General features: G+C 40.9%; 2 protein-coding genes across 7 annotated transcripts in view; one reads left to right on the top strand and one right to left on the bottom strand.

The window, feature by feature from the left end:
* LOC137665260 (sodium/hydrogen exchanger 9B2-like) overlaps window positions 1-20,254 on the top strand; it is a 31,417-nt gene extending 11,163 nt beyond the window's left edge. The window contains exons 6-16 of one of the 6 annotated variants that reach the window (XR_011048470.1): window positions 5-132; window positions 1,064-1,239; window positions 1,771-1,877; window positions 3,051-3,200; window positions 5,538-5,646; window positions 5,846-5,982; window positions 6,969-7,030; window positions 15,740-15,807; window positions 16,251-16,344; window positions 17,775-17,886; window positions 20,169-20,218. Coding sequence is in view for 4 of the 6 variants with exons in the window: in XM_068404126.1 (XP_068260227.1) it covers window positions 5-132; window positions 1,064-1,239; window positions 1,771-1,877; window positions 3,051-3,200; window positions 5,538-5,646; window positions 5,846-5,982; window positions 6,969-7,030; window positions 15,740-15,807; window positions 16,251-16,344; window positions 16,841-16,901 (1,092 nt within the window). In the remaining 2 variants the exon portion in view is untranslated. Of the gene's footprint in view, window positions 1-4; window positions 133-1,063; window positions 1,240-1,770; window positions 1,878-3,050; window positions 3,201-5,537; window positions 5,647-5,845; window positions 5,983-6,968; window positions 7,853-15,739; window positions 15,808-16,250; window positions 16,345-16,840; window positions 17,633-17,774 lie in introns of those variants that run through there. The other 5 variants (XM_068404127.1, XM_068404129.1, XM_068404126.1 and 2 more) reach the window with 5 other exon arrangements.
* On the bottom strand, window positions 12,403-22,087 carry CISD2 (CDGSH iron sulfur domain 2). The gene is made up of 3 exons (XM_068404130.1): window positions 21,902-22,087; window positions 14,918-15,129; window positions 12,403-13,868 (listed from the first exon to the last, which is right to left on the bottom strand). The coding sequence occupies exons 1-3, from the start codon at window positions 22,002-22,004 to the stop codon at window positions 13,779-13,781; spliced, it is 405 nt and encodes a 134-aa protein (XP_068260231.1). The 5' UTR covers window positions 22,005-22,087; the 3' UTR covers window positions 12,403-13,778.
* Window positions 22,088-22,885: the final 798 nt, after the last annotated feature.

Here is a 22,885-nt window from a genome sequence, read left to right as displayed (position 1 = left end):
GCAGGCTCTTAAGAAACTCAAAGCAGTCTGTTTACGGCTGTCTTTCGGACCATGCCTCTCGGAAACATGCACAGCTGCTGTTCTTTCCTACTTGTTCATGCATTTGCCATGGCAATGGGGCTTTATATTAGGGTAACGTACTTGCTCTTCTCCTATGTGACAAAGGTGCCTGTTTTCATCATACAGTTAAAGGATCCAAGTGCAGTTATTTCTCTGCACCAAGTAGAGATCTCAGTTTAATGCCAGTTAGGAAGCTGTGCTTAGTCCCTGTGGTTGTTTGCTTACCATTCATGTCTGGCTCTGTGGCTAATTTAAAGGTCACATTTCCAGGCTGTGGAGGAGTACTTGCATCATTGCTCTTCTGTGTTTGTGATCTGGGCTCTTGAAGAAGGAAGAAGGATGGTGCAATCCCTGAGTCTTCAACCACAACACAAGGGGCTTTTAGGAACAGAAAATGATACCACAACTTGGAGAATCTTCATGCTGGAATTCAGAATCTCCCCATAGAGAGATGCACGTAGGACAGTCTTCCTGTCACAAGTCAAGGATAAGGATATGGCATATTATATTCCAGATATATATATATATATATATATATATATCTCCTTGAAGAGGAAAACTTTTCCATCTAGTTCTATCTGAATTGGTGGACTTGGTCCACGCCCATATACTGGAGCAAGATGGATGAACTTCTCCTCCTCTGCCACACACACTGATTTTTACAAGAAGGAACGGGGATACTGAGTCATAAGCACTTTAGACCGGGTTCCTAAATTGGACAATCAAGGCATATATCAGGGAGCCTAACCTGCCTGCAGTGTAGACTCAAGTCTTAGTCTGTGGAGCCCTTTACTTTTGATACTATTGAGTTGGGCAGGAAGTAAAAGCTCATTGCGAGTTTGCATAGAAATATCCCTGCTTGCAATTAGCAGGGAAAGGTAAGGAAAATACCTTATGTAAAGGTCTGTTTATTTATACTTTAAAAAAATTGGGGTCAGAACATTTTGAACTTTCTTAGTTTGGTACTTTCTTCTTAAGAGAGGCTGAACCTGTGTGTTTTCAGTTTTGTTCTAGGTGCAGTCTCCCCTGCTGTGGTAGTTCCCTCAATGCTGATTTTACAAGCTGGGGGATATGGGGTGCAGAAAGGCGTCCCAACTTTGCTAATGGCAGCTGGCAGCATTGATGACATTCTGGCTATCACAGGCTTCAACACTTGCCTTGGGATGGCGTTCTCTTCTGGTATGCTGGTTAATCTGTACGTGATGAAATCCAGAACAAACAGTGATATTTTGAAGAATGTGTTCTCTGTTATGACTGACTGGTTTGTAACTTAATGACATCTCCTTATAAAGTTTATGTATGAACTTGAATATAGAGAGGGAAATTACGCATGACCAAGTCTTGGTGTAACATTGTCTGCTCTGAGTTGTGGGTCACAAAAACTTCCAGAGAACATTTTTACCTGACTGCTCCATTAGCTGCCAAGTCTGGTCCCTGCATGCCCAACATAATGCTTTCAAGTTTCCCTGGGTTTGGCAATGTTCTCACAGTGGCTCTTTCTCTGGCACACTTCCTTGGCATGAGCTTTCCGAGACAGAAAGTTGCACTATCCAGTTCTTTCAGGCCCGTAGGTTCCCTGCTGAGCCCCTTTGCCCTCAAGTAATTTAAATTAGACACTGTCCTGGAATCACCCTCCTACGTCTACAGTGTGGTGTGTGCGTGAAGGATCTGTGTATGGCATACTGAACCCGTTTTTCTTTTGCCAAATAGGTTCTACTCTGTACAATGTGCTCCGTGGAGTGCTGGAGGTTGCTGTTGGCATCGCAGCTGGGGGTATTCTGGGAATGTTTGTTCGATATTTCCCAAGCCACGATCAGGTAAAAACCCAGTAAAAAAACCCTTTTTTATAAAACAGAGATTCTTTGCTAACGGATCATGTTCTTAAGTTATTTATTTCCAAGCTTCATGTGAAGCTGGTTTTGGGGAAAGCCGTGTACAGTGCTAACAGCTTCCAGATTGCAAAGCCTGTCAAGTGAGGATGTGTTTTATAGGCGATTACTTGTTTACTGCAACAATAACAATGTATGATCTCATAGTCCTTCCTGATGCAGAGTTTGGAACCCAACTCACCATCTTGCTCTCCTTGAAGGTCGTGGAAATGTCCACGCTTAAAGGAGAAAGGGTCTGATACCCATTTCAGACAGTAAAATAATCAGCAATTAGATTAATGTGCAACACATTTACTTATATAAGATGTTTCCAGTAGGCATAAGATTAAAAACGAGTAATGCGGACATATTGTAGGCTTTAAGTGATTGGGCATATCATTAGTGCTAATTAGAATGTGTTACTTTCAATAAAAATTAAGCTTATACAAAGTGGTACATGAATTTGCTATAAAGAGGCAATTAAGTGAACAGAAAATTGTGGAAGAAAATAGACATGTTCTGGACTACTGATGTCAATTTGCAAAGCATCTATTGCCCTCAGTGGGACCAAATTTTCTTCTTGTTAAATAACGTAAGAAGTGTGATATAGGAGCTAAACAGATAAATAGACGTGGGGAGCAATGGCAGAGATATAACTGTCTGCTGTGAGACTGGATCAAATAAAACTAGACTGTCCTTGGCAAACTTTTGTTTGACTTGTCCTTGAAAGCACCTAGTGGCAGGGATTTCACCTCTCCTTGGATAAACTGTTCTAGTACTTGACTGCACAGCTAGAAAATCCTGTTATCACAGAGCTGAAGCAGGGCTGTTAGAACAGACCATCATGTTCCTTGTGATACAAAAATCCTATTTACAATAAGATTTTGGATGGGCAGAGGAAAGAAAATATTAAATTTACAAAATTTAAATTTCTTAAGAATTAATGTCCAAAAAACCCCTTCAGTTCAACTGAGCAGTTCAAGTCTCACTTGAAAGCTTCGATTCTTCCACAACAGTCAGTGGCAACTGTTATTTTCAAATTGTTGTTTTAAAAATTAACAGAAGTAACTTTTTTTCCTCCATTTCTAACAGAAATTTATTTTTTTGTTTGGTTGGTTGCAGGAATCTCTGGCATGGAAGAGATCATATTTTGTACTTGGGCTGTCCATGTTCGCTGTTTTTGGCAGCATCTACTTTGGCTTCCCTGGATCAGGAGGGCTCTGCACATTAGTCTTGGCTTTTGTTGCAGGTGTGGGATGGTCTGATGAAAAGGTGAATGTTTCCATAAAGAAGCATACAGTACCTAAACTCCTTTGAATGTACAGCCTGACAGGAGTTTGAATTTCTGTCAGGAGTGGTAATGGTGCATTTATGAAGCTTTAGGGCGTGTATGGATATAAAAAAAACATTCTACATTTATTTTGGAAGTCTAACATTTAGCATGACATAAAGTTACCATGTATATGAATATATATCGATACAGAGCCTAACATACTGACAGAGAAATGCTCAAAAGCTTTTTTTTAGACATCTTAAGCCATGTAAAGGAGATTTAGTTGTCAAGGCACTTGACTAGGAATCCAAAGCTTTATGTCCCAGCTCTGTGAGTGTCTGTAACCTTACACAGTCACTTTATGGTAAGATTTACAAATAGGTGTCCAAAATACAGTTGTGCACATGGTCTGAATACCCTGAGGGTTTGTTCCCTGTGGTTTTGGGGGTGAAATGGAAAACAATTAACCCTCCTCTCATCTTTCCCAAATCCCAGACAGTATGTTCTGGATAAATTGTAGAGCAGGGTGCCCACAATAAATGGTGATATACGGCCATACAAAAACCATACAAAAGACTGCTTTTTAGTCACTTTCTTAGCTGCTAAGCCTGCTGCTTCTTACTGCTGCTGCCCCACTGCATTTCCGTACCTTGGCATGTCTCATTGCCTCTTGCTTGGTACTGTCTACACTTAATGTTTTGAGGGCATCTTTCACTCCACAGCTGTAGCCTTGCGACATGCAGTAGGAGAAGGGGAGAAGAGAAAGGAAAGGGGATCAGATATAGCAGAGTCCACATTATTATCCCCATCTAGACCCTGACTTCAGTAAGATCTCAAGGTTTGTTAAAACAACGAAAAAGAAACCATGGTTTCTATTTAAAGTATTACATTGTTGTCCAATTCTAAAAGAAGAAAACTCATCTTGGGACTTCACTACTTAAGAACATTACAACTGATAAAGCTCTCTATTGAAAAGCTTTCAAACCATTTCAGAAGGAAGGACCTTAAAAGAGCATATGCAGCCTATAAATGCTTAGTTTAAACTCTTTTGATCAGTGAATGAAGCTTCTTGTCCATAAGGATGTTGATATCAAATGCCTTAGCTCTTTTTTATCAGATACAATCAGAGATGTCTGCATGCTGTATACTCAATATATTACCAAGGTTTTCTTGCTGAGCTTCTCAAAGGCCACTGCCTCCTCCTGTCCCTGGTGGAAGTCACTTGGCAAATAGTGTCCACAGAGAACAAGAAACGTTGTACCTATTGCTGGAACAGTTAAATGGCCAGTAAACAGACTGAAATAATGCTAACATCTGTAGAGAGGATTTTTTTTTTTTTTTGCCAACAAAGAAAAGGGTGAGATAACAAGGAGAAATGAGGAAAATAAAGAAAAATGTTTAGAAGTCTGTATATTTCCACCTCGTTCTCTCTAAGGTTACAGAAGTTTTTGCATTACAGTCATCTACCATTCCATTGACTGAAGAGCAAGAGATGTTACAGGATCAGTCCCAGAGAGAACATCAAGGATGGGACATGTCTAGGCCCTGGATTGATTATTAATTGACAGAGCACTGCACTTATATTTTCCACACACTCCAGCCTGAAGGTTCATTTGCTACGTAGAACCCACTTAATGAAAAAAGAAGCGCATTAGATATGCTATGTCTACCTTTTCACATAAGTGGAAGATTCCTGTTTATCCTGGCAGCAGTTGTAGGAAAATTGTTAGGTGTAAAGTTCAAACACAAGGAGAAAAGATGGCTTTGCCCTTATACCGTACATCGCACTGGGAAGTTCAACACATTTTTACTAGTGTGGGATTTCAGACTTGCTCATTTGAAAATAACAGTCTAACTTTGCTCCTGCTCACATGGAGACGGGCCTCTGACTGAGTGCAGCGTGAGTGGAGTTAGGTCATGACTGAAACTTTTGAGGGTCTGACTCTGCGCTCAGACAAAATGGAAGAAACCGTTTAATCATGCAGTTCCCAAAGGCTCAGAAACTTCATGGCAAAGCTGCTCAAATTGCGTCTTCCTAAATACTGAAAATCAACTATGCTTTATTTTCCTCTTGTCTGCACTGCTCTGTTACTGTTCAAACATCAGTGATTTTTATTTCTCTTCTTGAGATAGATAGCAAGCATTTATTTAGACACACCCTGACCTTCAAAAGGTGCACAAGTGATTTTGAATATTTTAGTATTAGGTCAAAGAAGGAGGAGCAATTCTGGGCAATCTTTATGATACATTTTCACTTTGTCCTTTGATTAATTAAACTTTGTGTCTACTTGGCCATATTTTTGTGAATTTACAGATTATTTTTGTTTTCATTGCAGAGGGAAGTAGAAAAAATTGTCGCAGTTGCATGGAATATCTTTCAACCTTTTCTTTTTGGTTTAATTGGAGCAGAAGTATCTGTTACGTCTCTCAGGCCTGAAACTGTTGGTAAGATCATTCACTAATTATCCAGCTTTCATTACTGGCTTCCAAATAATCTCTATAAAAAAATCTAAAGCAAAGCAGACTATGGTTGACCAAAAAGCACTCCAAAAAAACAAAAACCAACCCTACTGTAAATTAGGAGGCTTATTCCCCTCGGGCACCTATGCACAAAAGTACTGAGAAGTGTTTGTCTTTGTTGCAGGGCTCTGTGTTGCTACGTTAGGCATTGCCCTAGTTGTGCGAATCATAGCAACGTTTGTGATGGTGTGTTTTGCTGGGTTTAATTTCAAGGAGAAAGTATTTATCTCATTGGCATGGATTCCCAAAGCCACTGTCCAGGTAAACGGTGCAATATTGCTTTCATTCCAGGTTAAATCTATTGTCCTTAGCAAAGCTCCTTGTAACTAGCACAGCAGTAAACAGGGAGACGATCAGGCTCAGTAACAGCAGAGCGTAGTATGTGGACAGTTCATATTTTAAACCACCCTAAGTCTGCTTGGAAAGTGTATGGAGAGCCTTCTGTGTGAAGGTGTTTTCCTTGCATCCTGAGTTGTACTCTTAATAATGACAGCAAATTGTAGATATATCATAGGAAGTTTAACTATTTCTTGGCTATTGCAGATTATTGTTTTGCCTTTACATACAGATTCTGAGCACTCTCAAAACAAAGGTAAAAGCGTTTCCCTCTTACACCTAAGTGTCTGCAGGGACCGTCACAGCAAAGGCTCAGAATGGGTTTTCAGTTTGGGGTCATTTTGGTAAGGCGTAGTCTGACAGCCATATTGCTAGAGAAGCCTCAGGCTGGCTGCATTCCTGCTCCCTGATTTCAGTGATAGTTAAGTCATTTAGACTTCACCTCAACAGCGTGATTACTTGCAAACAAAAGTTAATAATCAGAACAGGCAAGGATTATTGCAAGATTTGTGAACGAAATTTTCAGAAGCTGCTACTAGTTGACTGCTGTCAGGATGCATTCTCAAAGTGTGGCATTTTAACAGCTGCAATGTGCAATATACTGGCCCATTTCATTAATCACACATCCTCCAGAAATATGGATAAAATGGCAGCTAAGCAATGTTCGTCACAGGAGGGAACCGCCCAGATAAACTCATTAGCTTAGGAAATTCAAAGTGTAGCCAAGTGAAAGTTGTTCTCGTAGGTGTAACATAACCTTTACTTTTCTATGTACTGCCTAGAAACAAATGAGTTGAATGTACTAAAAATGTGAAATTTATGTTAAATGTTGACTGATATTAGTCCCTTTTTTCCCTTGTTCAGTGCTAAAGGTTACTTGTTCCATCTCAGCAATGTTTTCTTTCCTGCAGGCTGCAATAGGTTCCCTTGCCCTGGATACAGCGAGAAGTCATCAGGATGAGCAACTGGAGAAGTATGGAATGGATGTACTGACAGTAGCTTTCTTGGCGATCTTGATCACTGCTCCAATTGGAGCCCTGGTTATTGGCTTGGCAGGGCCCAGACTTTTGCAGAAGGCTCAGACAAATAGCAAGGAGGATGAGGAAGGTGCTGAGGTTGGAGAAGAGGCAGAGGCCTGTGAACCTTCGTAAGACAGACATCTACAGGAATATGGTCTTTCAGCCCTTACACTTCTGTTGAGTAAACACAGTGTGTCTGTAACCTTTCTGGAGGAAACCAAAACAAGTATCAGTTATGTCTGCTATTTTAAAAGCAGCCCTAGTGGAGTTTTATAAAATATTTTTATGTGTTGATGGTGCCTTAAGAGATGAAATAGCTGAACATACAGTGAATAGGCTGGCCAGGCAGTGAGTCACTGAGAAGTCAGCAGCCAACAGCTACTTGAAATGCATGGGTGTGAGGCCAGGGAAGAGGACCAGAATTGTTCAGGCATAGAGTGGAGTCATAAGGTGGAATATAAAGAGAAGAAAATGGAGACTAATGGTAATAACTTCTTGATGGTTGAAACTGGGCCATGCAATGACAAGGTCAACAGCTCAAAGAATGCAGCTTCTGAATAAGAGACTGCTGACGGTGAACAAGTCCTGTCATGGGTTGGTGATTCCCTCTCCTTCCTCATTTGGGTTCGAAAACTTGCCTTTTCCTGTCACTGTTCTTTCTCACATCTCATGCAATCCTTCGTGCCTTCAAGGGACTGTCAGCTCCAGTGGTAGCAAGAAACAAGTGGTACTTACATGCTGAAAGAGACAGTTGGGTCCATCACGGACTGTGGTAATACAGGTCTTGCTGGTGCTGGTAGAAAAAAGGAATGGGATGAGGGTTGTGGGGAGGCTGTAAGGACTGGGAGAGGGTTGTATGGGATTGGGATGGCTGCTTCTTCACCTATGTACCTCAGCCTTCACACATGATGTCAAGGGAGGGAAAGCCAGCTCTTTGGCCACTGAGGGTGTGGCCATGTTCTGGTGCTGGCCACTGTAAGACAGAGGAGAGAGCTCTTCTCAGGTGGGGTTTGCTGACAGGGCAAGGCCAAGGTGGCAATGAGTTGTCCCTTTCTTCCTCAGCTCCTTTTGGGGAACTCTGCAATAGCAGCAGACCTCAATCAGGTTTCATGGGTCAGCCAGGATCTCCTGTTGCTTTGTCCTAAGTTAATACTCATCTGGCTGAGAAAATGCCATGATCAGGTCCTTCTCACAACCACATTTGGATAACTGCAGCAAAGAAAACCAGGTATTTGCTAAAAATATAGCCAGTTAGTGCTCATTTTTCCAAGAGGTGGCTGGCTGGATTGACTGTGGAGGCCTCAGATTTGTTAAGGCCTTTTTTTACCTCTGATGGATGCAGAAAAACTAATATACTTTAAATGAAAAGCCTTGAAAAAGCAGTGCTGAGAGGGATGGTACAAAGTGAAAGGAGCCTCATTCTCATCTACCTTCACAAAGGCTGCTGTGTGAAGGCAGGTGTCACAAGGAAGCAGTGTTTAGGACACTGCGCTAGCACCCTCAGCACGCACCCACAGATCCTGTGGGTCTTCCCAGAAACACCAAGTTGTGTGCGGCTGTGGATCGTGGTAATGACTGGCAATGCTTGTGTTGAATATCTTGCCAAAACATTTCACCAGGGGGACCAAAAAGCTCAAATGTGGTTTTCTTCATTTTATTTAATATAGATGCCTCCTGCACAGTCAGTTAGTTGTAATATAGTTCACATTTGATTTTCCCATTCCCAGAAGAGTTTCCTTTCTTTTCTCCTGGACTGTCCTAAAGCCAGGAGTAAACCTCTGTTGATCAAAATCCTGCTCTTGCCTTTAGCTTTGGTATCAGTTAGAGTTTAGCATTGACAGATACCAGTAAATCTTTCTTACTCTGCTACATTTTGTTCAAGTATCTAGCTCCAAGTAGGTCATTCCCAGCTCTGTTCTGAGGCCTGGAGTCAGTACAGCATCCCTCAGAAACTGGAAGTTTTATTTTGTTATTTTTTAGTAAGGATGTTAGATTGTGCCTGTAATTGAGGTGGATGCCTCCCTGCAGATTTCTACACTACAGTTCGCTGAACTCATTTTACAGGATACTATATACAATGTATGTGATGTATCTAGATATTTTTGGCATTACTAAGAATTAATCAATTCTATTTTAGCTTTTATACCTTTAACATGCAACATAAAAATGTATAAAAATACTTTTAAAAGAAACCTATCTGAAACTGTGTTATTTGCAGAGTGTTTGTGTATGCCTCTGTATACAGATTAATTACAGCTCAGTATGTGTGCCTTTGTATATGCCTTCTTCTCCAAGCCAAAAAGAAAGCTTCCTGAGAAATATTTAAGGTTCATAGCCTGTAACTTCAGCACAGTGACAAAAATACCAGGAAATTCTTTGCTAAGTTTTTCCCTAACAGTTTACAAGTACATTGACATTTTCCTTACTATACACACTGGTGTTCTCCCCGCTTCCTTGGGGAATGTACAATCTTTAGTTCAGTTCATGTTTGTCCCTTGAGCAGAAAGGAAGATGCTTTCAAACTGCACCCTGATGAATGGTTAGGGTGCTGTGCTTGGTGGTTGTGTCAGCCACTGACTCCTGTGCCTGTTCTGCCTACTTTGCACAGCTAACAGAGGCACTCTGTTACTTATATAGGGGTAGATTTAGTAGGAGGTTATTGTATTTGGAAATTGTAATGTCTGTAAACCTAACGGATAAGATGAGGGAATATGGTGTTCAGTTCATCAGTGACTGTCTATAAAATAATTCTACTTGAGTAAAACTTACAGGAGTAGAAGCTTTTTACCGTTCACTTTTCCATAAAGTTTTCTAAAAAGGAGAATCCTCCTGCAGGGAGGGATCATTCTGCCAAATTTGGAGTCTGCTCAGTAACAGAACTGTGACGTGTAAGGATTATAGCCCTTTAAAGCTGAACACAACCTTAAGTATGCAAGCAAACCTCTGACAAACTGCCCTTGTTCATGATAGCCTCTAATACTTGCTCACCATCATAACAGCATCTCATAAATTGGATTTATCATGTTCCCCTAACCTCAGCGCACTCTCAATTTATGCCTTAGATCACTCCCACCATTCTGAGTGCCTGAATAGCTATACCAATGAAAAGTGTCATCTTGTTCGCTAATCTAAATGAAATTGAATCAATTTTCCATTCCTCGCCAGCATATGTGGATGTTTCTCACAAGACCCCTTTCCCCCAGCTTTTATTAAATCTTCAAAAGGAATCAGGTTGAAGCTATTACATAGACCTGCAGATCTGAAATGAAAAGCATTAATGCTTTATAATGCTCCTCTCCTTGCCTTCCAGAAAGGAATAAAACACTTGCATCTTCTCATGAAAAGAAATGTTATACTGGGGCTAAGAACCTAAGAAACTGGGGTTTTTTAATCAGTATCTTGGTAATTTCAGCTGATTTTAAATAGCAGTTAACTAGAGGTACGATTTGACTTTTTGTGTGGGTGCAGTCATGACATTTAAGACCACCTCCCTTTTAACAAAATGCCATGAAATCATTCATGAATAATGCATAAATTCAAGCCAATAAAATCTTTATGCCATGCCAGTCCCTTATTTGCAGGAAATAAAATTAGAGCACAACGTGCAGTAAACTATAACCAGAGGCATCCCACTGTCATGCAGACTTAATCACAGGCATGATGCGGGAGAGTACTGAGCACAGTATGTGTGCGCGGTTCCAGAAGGTTCACAAGAACCTCTGCAGGAGAAGGGACTGACAGCACAGTGTGTTCCTGGTGGTGAGCAGCAGGCAGCATATGGGACAAGACAGAAATTAGCCATCTGGAAGCAGGGAGTCGCACGGACCAGGGGATGCAGTGATAATGTAATTATAATCACTGCTTTCTCTCTCTTTTTCAGCCAAACTGAGCATTTTAGGGAATTTAGACTGAAGTCTAAAATTAACTGTGAAACATTCATGGTGTAATACTGCCACATAACAATGAATGAGAGTTTTTGCATTTTGCTTTTTAAATAAACAGAGTGCAAGAGATCAAATTTTGTGCCAGCTACACTTCGATTACTTTGTCTAGTAGTTGCCACAAGTCAGACACCTTTCTCTAAACGTCTTTGTTTTACAAGTTTATTTGTAGTCTATTATAACTACTGTTCAAATTCATAGTCAAAAGAAACGTAAACATTACTGTTCTTGTAGAGTAAAAAGGCATGTTATGACATACCAAGTTCAGCTTCCCCTGATTTTGCATCAAGACTGTGAAGACCTGGTCTACTGCCTCAGTCCTCGTCTTTATTAGCATTAGGGGCAAATTTATGCCTTTTGCATGGAGCTTCCAAATCAGGTTACAAAAGTCATCCCATGACCAAGCACATTCTAGCAGGTAATTGGTTCAACTCTCTCAATTGCAGGTGAGATACAGGGCTCTGCAGACGCTACAGTTCATAGCTATCTATTCCCATAGACTTTAGGTAGATAGATTAATTTGAACTGATTAGTAAATTATTTGAAATTTTCTATAAAAAAATTGTGTAGCCATGAGAGACAGTATTACCTTGACAGATTTTGAAATGCAAGGAAATAGTCATTTATCTTGCTTGTGATCTTCATTTTATTATTATCTTGTGGAAATTACTAAAATGTCCTTTCTACAAAGGAGCTGTGACTGAGAGCTGCTAGTGCAGGCCCACACTACAAATGTGTTCCATTCCCCTATAGACATAGGGGAAAAAACAAACAAAAAAACACTTCTGTTTGCTGCTTAAACTATCTACAAATGTGGCTATGGAACAATCTCATCCAACAGCAAGCAAGGAGAAAAAAATTACATAATTAAGCCATGCTAGAGATGAAGTCAAGAGGTTAAACCTTACACTGTTCTTCTCCTTTTAGAAGAGCTTTGTGGGAGAAACAAAACCAATTTTGCTGTATTACTATTGTAACAGGGTTTGTCTGAGTAGAGCAATGGAAGTGAGAACAGCATTGATGTACGTAGTTTATTTCTCAGACTTTGGATGAAATCAAAGTACTTGAATGCAAAAGTATCCTGATTAAAAGCTGGAAGTGCATACAGACTTGTATACAATAACAGCCTGCTACAATAGGCTGTAGATTTTAAAGCCTGCAAAAAAAAAAATCTAAAAACAGGCTTTTGCATTTCACATAGTAATTTCTTTACCAAACCCAAGAACTGGGGCTTGGTGTTCAATATACCGCATCTGTAAGTGAAGACTGAGCATAAGACACTTAGTAACATTATGGATTTTCCTCTATTATAAATGTTATATCCCAATATGATGTTTCTGGTTTGCTCATCCATTAAGGTAAAACCACCACGAAGCACTCAAACATTAAAGATTGTACCATGGTTCTATTACACACTTTGTAAAAGCAGGCATTTAACATACAATCACATCCTAATCTGCTGTCTTTTGCTGCAAGGCAAGAGGTTTAGCTACCTCGACCTACAGCTGTTATAAATGCAGGAGGAATTATCTACCTTAGTTCTGCTGCTGCTGTGAGAGCCAGTATGTGAGAACTGCTTTCTAACTCACTTTCTGTTTCAGCACTGTGGTGATCAGCGTTAGCAATGGCACACTGCTCGGGGGTTTCCCTCCTGCCTAACAACAGGTCAAATGAAAGGCTGTTAAGGAACAGTTGAAATCTCTCTTAGTACAATTGTCTAAAATTGTAGCATGGATCAAATTTTTATTTTTAAACTGACAGATACAGTCTTTCATTGGAGAATAAGCACTTTAGAAGAATTAATTAGAAGTCTAGCAGTTAGGTAAGTAGCAATTGTTTACCTGCATCTGAAATTAAGCCATACCACAACACAGTTCTGACTTGCCCAATAATCATTCTGAATGGGTAACAAGCCAAGAATATAGCTCAGCTCTGCTTTCTTGGTTCTGCCATTTAACCAGTTCCTCCCATCACAGTCCCCGCTACAAAAAGTAGCGTCTACAGTGCAAGTGAACTTGGCAAGAAGCAAATTTGTGTTTCTTTACAAGAGCTCATGAACGATCAACACAGGGCCCTGAAATAAAGGCATAGTGTTAGTGGCTGACCTGCTCAATAGTTTAGTTCATATGGTCCGGAGCTGCAGCACTCCACCTAGGATGCTGTATGAGACTCTCCAGCTGTGTGGGGTTTGTCTGAGCTGGGCTGCTTTGCATGAGACTAACAAACTGCCCACTTACGCACCGCCCAGGCCAGACCTTTGCTTAGTATAACTTAGCATCGCTGTGCTGCCTGCCCTCAGTGGTACGCTTAGGTATATTCACAAAGGATTCATTTAGTATCTTTTTTCCTCCACTTAAGTGCACTTAAATTTGTTGCTGAAAAGCAGAGTAAAATATGGCTTCACAACAGAACAAAGTCAACAGAAAGGTGCACTTCTGTCACTTGGAAACAGTGACAGTTTCATAATTGCATGTTCATTCAAAAATGCTTAATTGTAGAAAGTCATTTTATTCTTGAAATAAATGACTTTTTACACAGAGAGTTACTTTACAGTTTTACAAAGCAGACATAATTCTCCTCAGAATAAAGTATCAAAACAGTGAGAGATTTAGCACTGCCTAGATGCAGTTTATTCCAAAAAGAAATCTACAGCAATCATTAGACTAAATCATACCAATCACATAATAAAATGCTGTCCCTTGCAACTACAACAGTATAAAAAGACTTTTTATCAGTTGTGATCTAGTGGATTAAGCATCTGCTATACTTCTTTCTTCTTGAGTATTAGTGGACCTACATTATCTCCTGTTAATTCATTGTGCTTGTTGTGGGAGCCATCACAGACAGGGAACTGGAAAAAAACATACATGAGGAATTAGTATAACTCTGTACAGCAACTGCATGGTGATTTCTATACTTCTTCCTATATCAAGAGCACTTTGATCATGTTACTGGTTCCTCCCACCATGTCCTGTTTCAACATTAAACTCCCTGTCTCGTATCAGACACAGGACACGTTACTAAGGAAAAAAAACACTGCTAACGTAACTAAATTTGTGAAGTCCTAAAATAGCTGTTCTTAGACACAAAGTTAAGGACAGAGCCTTTTCCAAGAAAGAACAGCAAGCAAAGCAGCCATCGCAGCCACAAATGGTTTAAGGTTTATTGTGGAACTAGTAAAAGTGCTCTTAACACATTTAATCATTTGCAACCAGAAAGTACTGTTTTAAGGCAAGTTGAAATACTTTGCTGAAGTGATTAGTCTGAAGGGAGAATAGTTGAGAGGGTTTCTCAGGTCCAGGGCAGATTTTTTTTTTGTTAAAACAGGAAAGAATTTGCTCCAGAGAGGACAAAACCAGACTGCAGTCAGGACATCCAAAAGAAATTGAGGGCAGATGAAAAATACTCGTGTACATCTAGTTGATTTGGGAGACATAGACAAAACAGTAATCTACTGGCTGTTCTGGACCATATCTGGGTCCCCATATCTGTGGATATGTTCTCCCTCACCAACACGGCTCCAGCCTTACTTTCGTTCTAGTATGAACAACCTTCTAAGCATTGTTTTTGCAAAATACAGTCATTATCTTCTAATTAGTTGAAATGTATTTCCAAATATTAAACAAAGCTTGCTTGGTTTTAATCTACCCACAGGAGGTCACTCTGTAAGTGTTCCTAGAAAAACCCTGCTGTGTTTCTTACAAGTTTCTACAGTTTCTTTCTGCATGTAGATAGGTTTACAGTGGAGAAAAATAAGAACCGTGCCATTCTCAAAAACCAGGAACAAGTTTCACCTCCAGAGAAATGCAACAGGTCAACATGTAGCAATTCACCACCAAAGCACTGATAAAAATCTGCAAGTTTTAATTTCTGATCCTACAGCAGCACCAAGTGTCTTACCGTCTTAGAACGCCAACACCTGCAGTAAGCTTTAGTGAGGCACAGATCTTCAATGTTTATTTCATTCACTACTTTTGGATTTTCCTTCTGGATCTTGAGGTTAATCAAGCTATCCTTTTGCTGTTTCTTCTTGGGGAGGAACGGACGGACAGCGAGGTAACCAAGCAAGGCCAGCACACCCAGGAAAGGCAATAACCGCAGCCATTCTGAAACTAAAGACAGGTGGAATTTAGATTGGCTCTGGACACCACTCCAGTACAGTGCATCATCAGCTACTCTCAAATGACTTAGGCTTAGGGTAGGGAATGGGGTTGCTCAGTCAGCAAGGTTCTGAGGGCAAAGACTCTCTGGGTAAGTCTTAAGAAGAAAGAACACCCAGATTAAAACCTGGATTTTACTGTAGTCAAGGTAAAAATTTGACTCCTAGAATTTAGTCTGAAGTTTAATTATAACACTCTAGAAGATGACTCAAATCAAAGAGAATAAATCCAAAACAAATAAAAGATGTGCTGAAATGACAAACCCTAAAATTACAGGGGTTCTGCTCACCTGAGGTAAACCAGCACTGTGTACTAGCAAACTGGGCATGATTACATGTGGGAATTATATTCAATGCCGGTATCTTAACATTCTGTGTATGAAGAACTAGTCAGTATGTTTTATAAGACAATTTTTAATCACTTATTTCAGATTTTTAGCTTCTTGAAATTTTCCTTATTTTATTTGTTCCAAGTTTTTTTAGAAACTTTTGGTAGAAATTATACAGATTATTAGATAAGCACTAACAAAACCTTCACCATTCTTTTTTGTTTTATTTTTCAGAGTTCTGTTTGCTCAGGGATCTGCAACCAGCTTCTACAATACACAGAGAAAGAGAGTCCTGAGACTAGGTAAGTCGAGCCTCAGAAAATTGCTTTTTACCAAGCTGAGGAACTTCTTTTATGTACAGGTAAGAGATTAAAGTATCCTCTGCAGACTTAGCTGCCTTGCTACATCATTATAAATCTTCTAGACATACGGGTGAGAGAAAGACTTACCGGACTTTTTAAGAAATTGATCAGCACCTGGCATAAGAGCTATATATATTGAAGGTGGATCCAAACATGCTGTGACAATACTCCACTGTAATTTAAGTACCATGGTGCTATAAAGGAGAGAGCATTTTTCTAAATTTCTGGAGAATACATTAAATCTAAACACTCATATAGAAATGGAAGAGCGTTTAAAAATATTTTAAAATGAGAAACAAAATGTAATGAGTTGGAGCACAAACAGCTGTGCAAGCACTTTGTAAGACAAGACACTAATCAAGTTCCTGTTTTAAATTATTTAGAATCAGAACACGGCAAAATTTTGTTCTACAGTTTGTTTTTCAAGATTAAGATGTACAAGAAAGGAAACGCAATACAGCAGGCCAAGGACGCTAGGTAGGTCGGAGCTCTCTGAAGTTACATTATTCTGTATAGCTTGATGTCATTTGTAATAATAGAGCACATGTTCATGCTAATCCTTTTCCAGTTAGAATACAGTGGCTTTTTCTCAATAATTTTAATTTTCTGAAAATACACCGTGGAATGAAAATACTTTGTGGGACTAGTTTTATGTTCTTCAAGCTTTCTGTAGCCTTTGACGTGAAAGCCAAACTTATTGCATTTATCTGGGAACGCACCACAACTGTATAAATGCTAAAGGCACTGCAAGAACTTTCAGTAGTCTTTCCACGCCTGCACTTGCAGCGATCACTACACACAAGTGACAAAATTTGCTAAGAGTCACTGCAATAGACTAATCTCTGTTGCTCTTTTCTCAGTTCTCCCAACAAGCTGTAGCCCTAAATAATAATTAACACCGAGATACTTAAACATTTCCAGTTACACAAAATACTGTGTTTCCTGGACAGCAGTGCCTATTTGTCTTTTCTAGCATTACTGTTCCAGAACACCCCATCAATAGGAATCCAAACGCACTTTCTGACCTTATGTGAAGGACTGACTTGAAATGTACTTTAGAAGAGAGGAAAAATATTTGGTCACTGGAAAAAATTTCCAAATTGAGTATCTAACCCGACTGTTGGCAAAAAGGTGGATCTCTGCAAAGCTACTCTGAACTCCAAGACAGAACAGGCGTTCCAACAGGTACACCATAACCAGGGTGCCTATCAAGTGTGTGATGAATACAACTGGGCTAAGATTGACACACAAAAAGGAAATGTCTCGCATCAGAATTAAAAGTCATTAAAACAGACCAGCAACTAAACAGCAAATGGCATCTCAATACAGCTTGAAACTCCCTGATATGACATCAAAATCAGACAGTAGTCATGTCTATGGGAGACTCATAACCAGTTGAGTTCATCCAAATGAAACAGGAACATGATCGCTGTAACCTCTGAGAAAGGAAACTGGAAACAAACATGAATAGGAAGTACAAGTATATTATTTATCATGGTTATTATTTAATATTTGTATCACGCTAACCACTGATAAAGAGTTTTGTCCTCACTAGCCAGTTATTTCTTTACATATTTCCAATCTTGGAGTCTCTGGAAAGTCCCCAATTACACTAATGTGTACACTAATGAAACTGACTTGTTATTGGCAAAAGACTGCCAGAAGCTCATAGTTTTACACTGAAAAATCAACATGACCATGGTTCTAGGGCATGAGAGACAAGATACTGTCACAAAGTAAAAAAGTCACAGATCTTTGGACTGGGTGGGCAGGGATGGGAGAAAAGCTTTACCCAAACTAATGCAATGATATATTCCTACAACTGTAAGCTGCTCTGTGTTTTTGAAGCCATTCATACCTTTCTGAAGCAGATGTAAGGCAATTCACAAGAGTGTTTATTTTCACAGCTGATAACTCAGAATTCAGCAATTACATTGATTCTGGAGATTCTTTATCAGTTCTGTTGCATGGGAAGAGGCAGTCCTTGGAGCCAGAAATGGAGAGTAGAGTATCGAAGAGGTTAGTCTTCAAACATGACTTGTGTTAGACAGAGACCAATCCCAAAGATAAGTCCTAGAAAGTATCAGGAACATCGCTGAAACAGGAACGCCCAGAGAATTCCAAGAAGCTGAGACCACAGAGATGTTTTCGAGGAGAGGTTGTCTTAACTTTTAGTCCAACAGTAGCAAGTCCAAAAAAAATAAGAAGCACATACACTGTGAACAGAAAGGGACCAGCCAGCTACTGAGTCAAATTAAAGCAAGTAGTCTCTGCTTGTCTTTCACCAGCTACTCCTTTGATATCTTTCACTTTGATTTGTTTTAGCCAATTTATGTGGAAATGACCCTCTGCAGACCCAAAAGCAGCTTCTTAAAGTAACAGCTCAACTGAAAGCCAAAATTTTAACAAGTATTAGCTACCAGTCAAAATGAAGATTGGAACTGCGATTGTATATTGTCTAAACTGATGAAATTCTTCACGCAAATTCAAATTACTTATTCAATTACATTCTCTTCAGAACTAATAAGCAATTCTATCCTAACTGTTATCTGTTGTTCACTTGGGTCCCTTAAGGGTGTTCTCATTGCTACACAAACGGAACACAAAGGACTCAACACACACTTCATGTCTATTAGCCTATGAAGGTGGAGAGGTGACAGTCCTTTTAGCAACATAGCACACTTTAAATAAATTAAAAGCCAAAGCTATGGGCAGGTTAGCAAGCCACTCTGCAAATGACAAATTCATGGTTCAAATGGGTTCTGAAGACTGTTACCATGGCTATCACCCTTCTTTCCCTCAGTACTGTAAAAGATGATCCACAAAACTGTCCTCTTCCTGCCTGGCAGCTTGTTACATTTAAGTCCCTCTTAACATGTAGGCCAAGTGTAAGACAGCCCACATGGGACTGTGCCATGGTTATGGAAAGAAGCTTAGCACCTAGATTCTTACATGAACCTTGAAATTCTGACCACATGCTATTTTGAGGTGAACATCTATGCCATTTTAATGACATGTACCAGGACAAAAAGCAACACCAGCATGAGACAAGACTGTTCATTTCAGCAAACGTGGGAAGGGAAGGGTAAAGCAGCTATGACAAGAAACTGAAAGAGGCTTCTGAACAGCAGCAGCGTGACAATTCATATATCCACTTTCAAACTCAAGGTCAAACATTGTTTCCTTCCTCCCTCATTGGTTTTACCTTCAGGAGTTTTGCACTGGATGCTAAAAGTCTTCCTCCCTCCAAGCAAACAGTTTTCTGTTTTGATTTGGTGAGGTCACAACAGACAACAGGGGTCTCAAGATTTTTAATCAGCCCACTATACAATATCCTATACAAAAGGATCCTCCCTATGCTTTTGGTCTGTTGTTTCTACAACCGATGCACTACAGGAATTGAAGTTGCATCTGCCTGGAAGCTACTGAAGGTCTACAGAAGCAAAAAAAGAGCTAACAAGCAAACAAGGGCTGTTTCAGATTTGGGTTCTGGCCTGCCTTTGCAAACAAAGTCTATGCTAGCAAGTGGTTTTACAGTACTGGTCCCTGACTAAGTTCAGTAGATGCCACCAAAGGACAAATACTAATGCCCTTTAAATGTTTTAAGATCAATATTATTTCTCACTTTCCAAAAAGAAGCAAAGAAAATGCTTGACATGTTCGATGTCATTTGCCAAAGAATACGCTCCTCTGTAATTTGTAGCAGTAGTAAACACAAAAGAGAACATTAATCTAATCTTCTCTATTGTCTAATAGTCTTTCACTAACAGTAATTCAATAGATATGATCCTCTAAATTGCTGCTGCAAAATAACTCCCAAAACTGGGAATCCTCTGCTCTTAGAGGCTTATGACTTTAGGACAGGACAGACTAAGACCACAACAACAATACAGAAGACGTGGCACTTGCTGAAGCAATCCGGTTTTCTCAGATGAAACTTCAGACTGACAGCAGCTCTGAGTGCAGATAAGTACAAGACTCTTCAATGAGCAATGAGATTTCAATGACTTTCAAGCACTAAGAAAAGATAATTTTTTAATTCAGGTGCCTAGGATGTGGCATCCTATCATTTCCTTTTGAAAAGCCTCACCATGTTGCATTTACCCTGTGCCATAACTTTAAGCACCTTGTACAGTTTTGCTGGTTTTTCCTCCATTTTCATTCATATGCACCTTAAGAGGAAGATATAAAAATATGACAGCAGGTATTAGTCTAGTCTAGCTGACTGTTGAAAAAAAAGTGGCAAAATGTTGTCTCTATAGCTATGTATTTTTAACTATACCTCTGTTTCCCCTTTTTAGAGCGTTTAGCACAAGACCAGTCGAAGAAGTCACTAAGAACTAGAGGTAGTGGATTTTTTCAGGTACGCTCATTAAATCCTACCAGGTCTCAAAGCAATTTCTGACTCGGTTCCTTCTTTTACCTTTTTTTTTAATATTTTTGGGACTCACATTTTCACATTTGGTCTCCACTTAAGGGTTCAGTTGTTTGCTTCTTGCCCTCCCTCCAAATTCAAGGAAGTACCTATCAATCAATGGGGTAAATACCATGACAGCAAACCAGTTCTCCCCTGTTGATCACTCTAGTAAAAAAAAAAAAAAGTTCTGACTACAGGTTTTCAGAATAAATTATATTACTACTATGTAGTCTGAATAAATACAGAGACTGCACAAATAATCCTGTTACAGAAATGTATGTTTGGACAAGTGAAGCAAGAAGAGATTAAACTCAGGCATTACTGAACTTGACAAATATTAAGTACAACTTGTTAAGAGAGCAATGACTTAAGTAGGAAATTGTCAAATACTAGGCATATGAGAAGCTACATTGTTCTATAGCTTATTGTATCCCCTTCCTCCCAACTTCACAGCAGCTGAATTTCTCTATTCAGTAAATATAATTAACAGCATTTTCAGATAAAAGAGTAGTTGAGGGGAAAGAAGAACAGTTCATTTAAAACAGGTGTCCTTGTCACAGGAAAGATAATGGGACTTTAACTTCACAAGCAACATAAACATGCTGGGAAAAAAAAAAGTACTTACACCTGGTTTTAAATAAATTGTGCCTGTTCTAAATTAAATCATTTTCCAGCACTATTAAAGTCATATAGCTTAGCACTGCAGGATAGATGTATAAGGTTGACTCTACACTTTGAAGACTTTTTCTATTTCCAGAGAGTTTCTGTTACAGCATTCCTCTTATTTATTATCACCCAACTAATCTTGTCATTTGACACTACTTGAGGTTCTGCCTGTATTATCACAGCTGAGCCTGGGCTCACACAGTTCCCATTTGCAAGGCACTGAAATGCACTGAACACCCAAAGAATTTGCTGGTGTTTAGTTTTCTTTCTTGTTCACTCTGTGATAGGGCTATGATTAATGAATGGGTACTTTCACTCCCTCATCCAGAAAATACTTATAAAAATTATTAAATAATAAAATCCTAGCTTTGTGTATGTAGCAGGCTCTCAGAAACATCTATTTTTTTTAATCACTACAGATGCTCTGTTTAACCTTTTAAGCAAATGAAGAGGCAGTGTTTTAGGCGTTCAGCTAAAATCCTGTTTTCTTTACGTGCACGGCCTCTGACTTGCTGGTACTTGCACAGAGAGGAATTTTAAGTACACTGCAAACGAGCTGGGGCCGAGGAGACGTTTTACTCTGTCGCTACATTTTACTCTGCCTGTTATCATCTACCGCACAGGGCATCTTCAACGTCTTGTCGGATAATTTTCCGGCTGAAGCAGTCTGACGGTGATTTAACGTTTGGGGTTCCCCCTTCTGTAACAGAGAACTTGTTCAGCACGGCCGGGAGAAAGCGAGCGATGCCTGGAGAGAAGAATGGAAGTCGCAGCGCGACACCGGGCAGGCCCGCGGGAGCTGCCGGAGCCTAAGCAGGCACCAGGGTCCGGGCAGAAGCGCGCCGCCCGGCCCGGCCCCGCCGCTCCCCTCACGCCACGCGCGGGCGCCGGAGGGGCGGCGAGGCGGGAAGGGGCTCCAGGCCGCCGGGCCCCTCCGCTCCCCCCACCTACCTGTAAGGCGGATGAAGCCGCCGACACTCTCGGGCAGCGGCAGGCGCTTGAGGTACGCGGGCAGCTGGACCTTGACGATGCGGGCCAGGGTCTCCAGCACCATGGCGACGGCCGTCGGGGAGGGAGGGGAGCGCTCCGCCGCCGCCAGCTGCCCCGACCACGGCGACTCGCGCTGTTCCTCGGAGTACTCCCGCCGCGCATGCGCCGCGGGGCGGGGCGGGGCGACGCCGCGGGCGGCCCGGCGTGCCCATGCGCTCAGGGGTACAGCCGGTTCCCCTCCGCTCGGGCCGCGCTGCCTGCGTGCGCCGCGGGGGCGCTGCCGCGCGGGGGCTGGGGGCGCTGCAGCCGCGAGGCGGCGCGCGGGCGGCGCCGGCCATTAGAGCCAGGAGGGAGCGGCGGCGCGAGCGGAGCCCGGCGGGCGGTGGAGCCGGGGCGGGGCGGTGGGCGCGGGCCTGTGCCGCGGCCGTTGGCGGGCAGCAGGGCGCCTCCTGAGGCGGGGAGGGCAGCGCACGGCCTCGCTTGGGCCTCGCTGAGCCTGGGCAGCGAAGGTACAGCGAGGGAGGTGAGGCAGTGCGACTTTAACAACGTGTGGCTTATGATTTATAGGCTATATATTACCCGTCGTCGCCCTGTTGTGTTAAAGTTGCATTTCACGTCGACAGTCTTAAAAAGACTGAAGTAAAACCTGAAAATTTTTCTTCATATGAATGATGTTTTTCATATGGTATCCTAACTCTTCTGAGGTGGGATAACGTGAGTGCTGAGAGGTTTAATATTACAGAGAGAGGCCCATCTGCCTCATGTTTGGCAATAGTTTGCACAGAACAAGCTCTATCTCTGAGCAAGTTATTTAATTTTATTTCATTTTACGTCAAGGAGACAGGTTACTTTTGCATAGAAAATTGCCCCTGTATAGCCAGGTGAAAAAATGGTAAGCATGCAGCCATTCCGGGGCAAGTTAGACAACCCAGCCAGACCTGAAAA

This window comes from Nyctibius grandis, chromosome 6 (genome assembly GCF_013368605.1).
Source record: "Nyctibius grandis isolate bNycGra1 chromosome 6, bNycGra1.pri, whole genome shotgun sequence".
NCBI lineage: Eukaryota > Metazoa > Chordata > Aves > Nyctibiiformes > Nyctibiidae > Nyctibius > Nyctibius grandis.
Note: the sequence above shows the minus strand (reverse complement) of the source record. Positions and strands in the feature narration are given on the sequence as shown.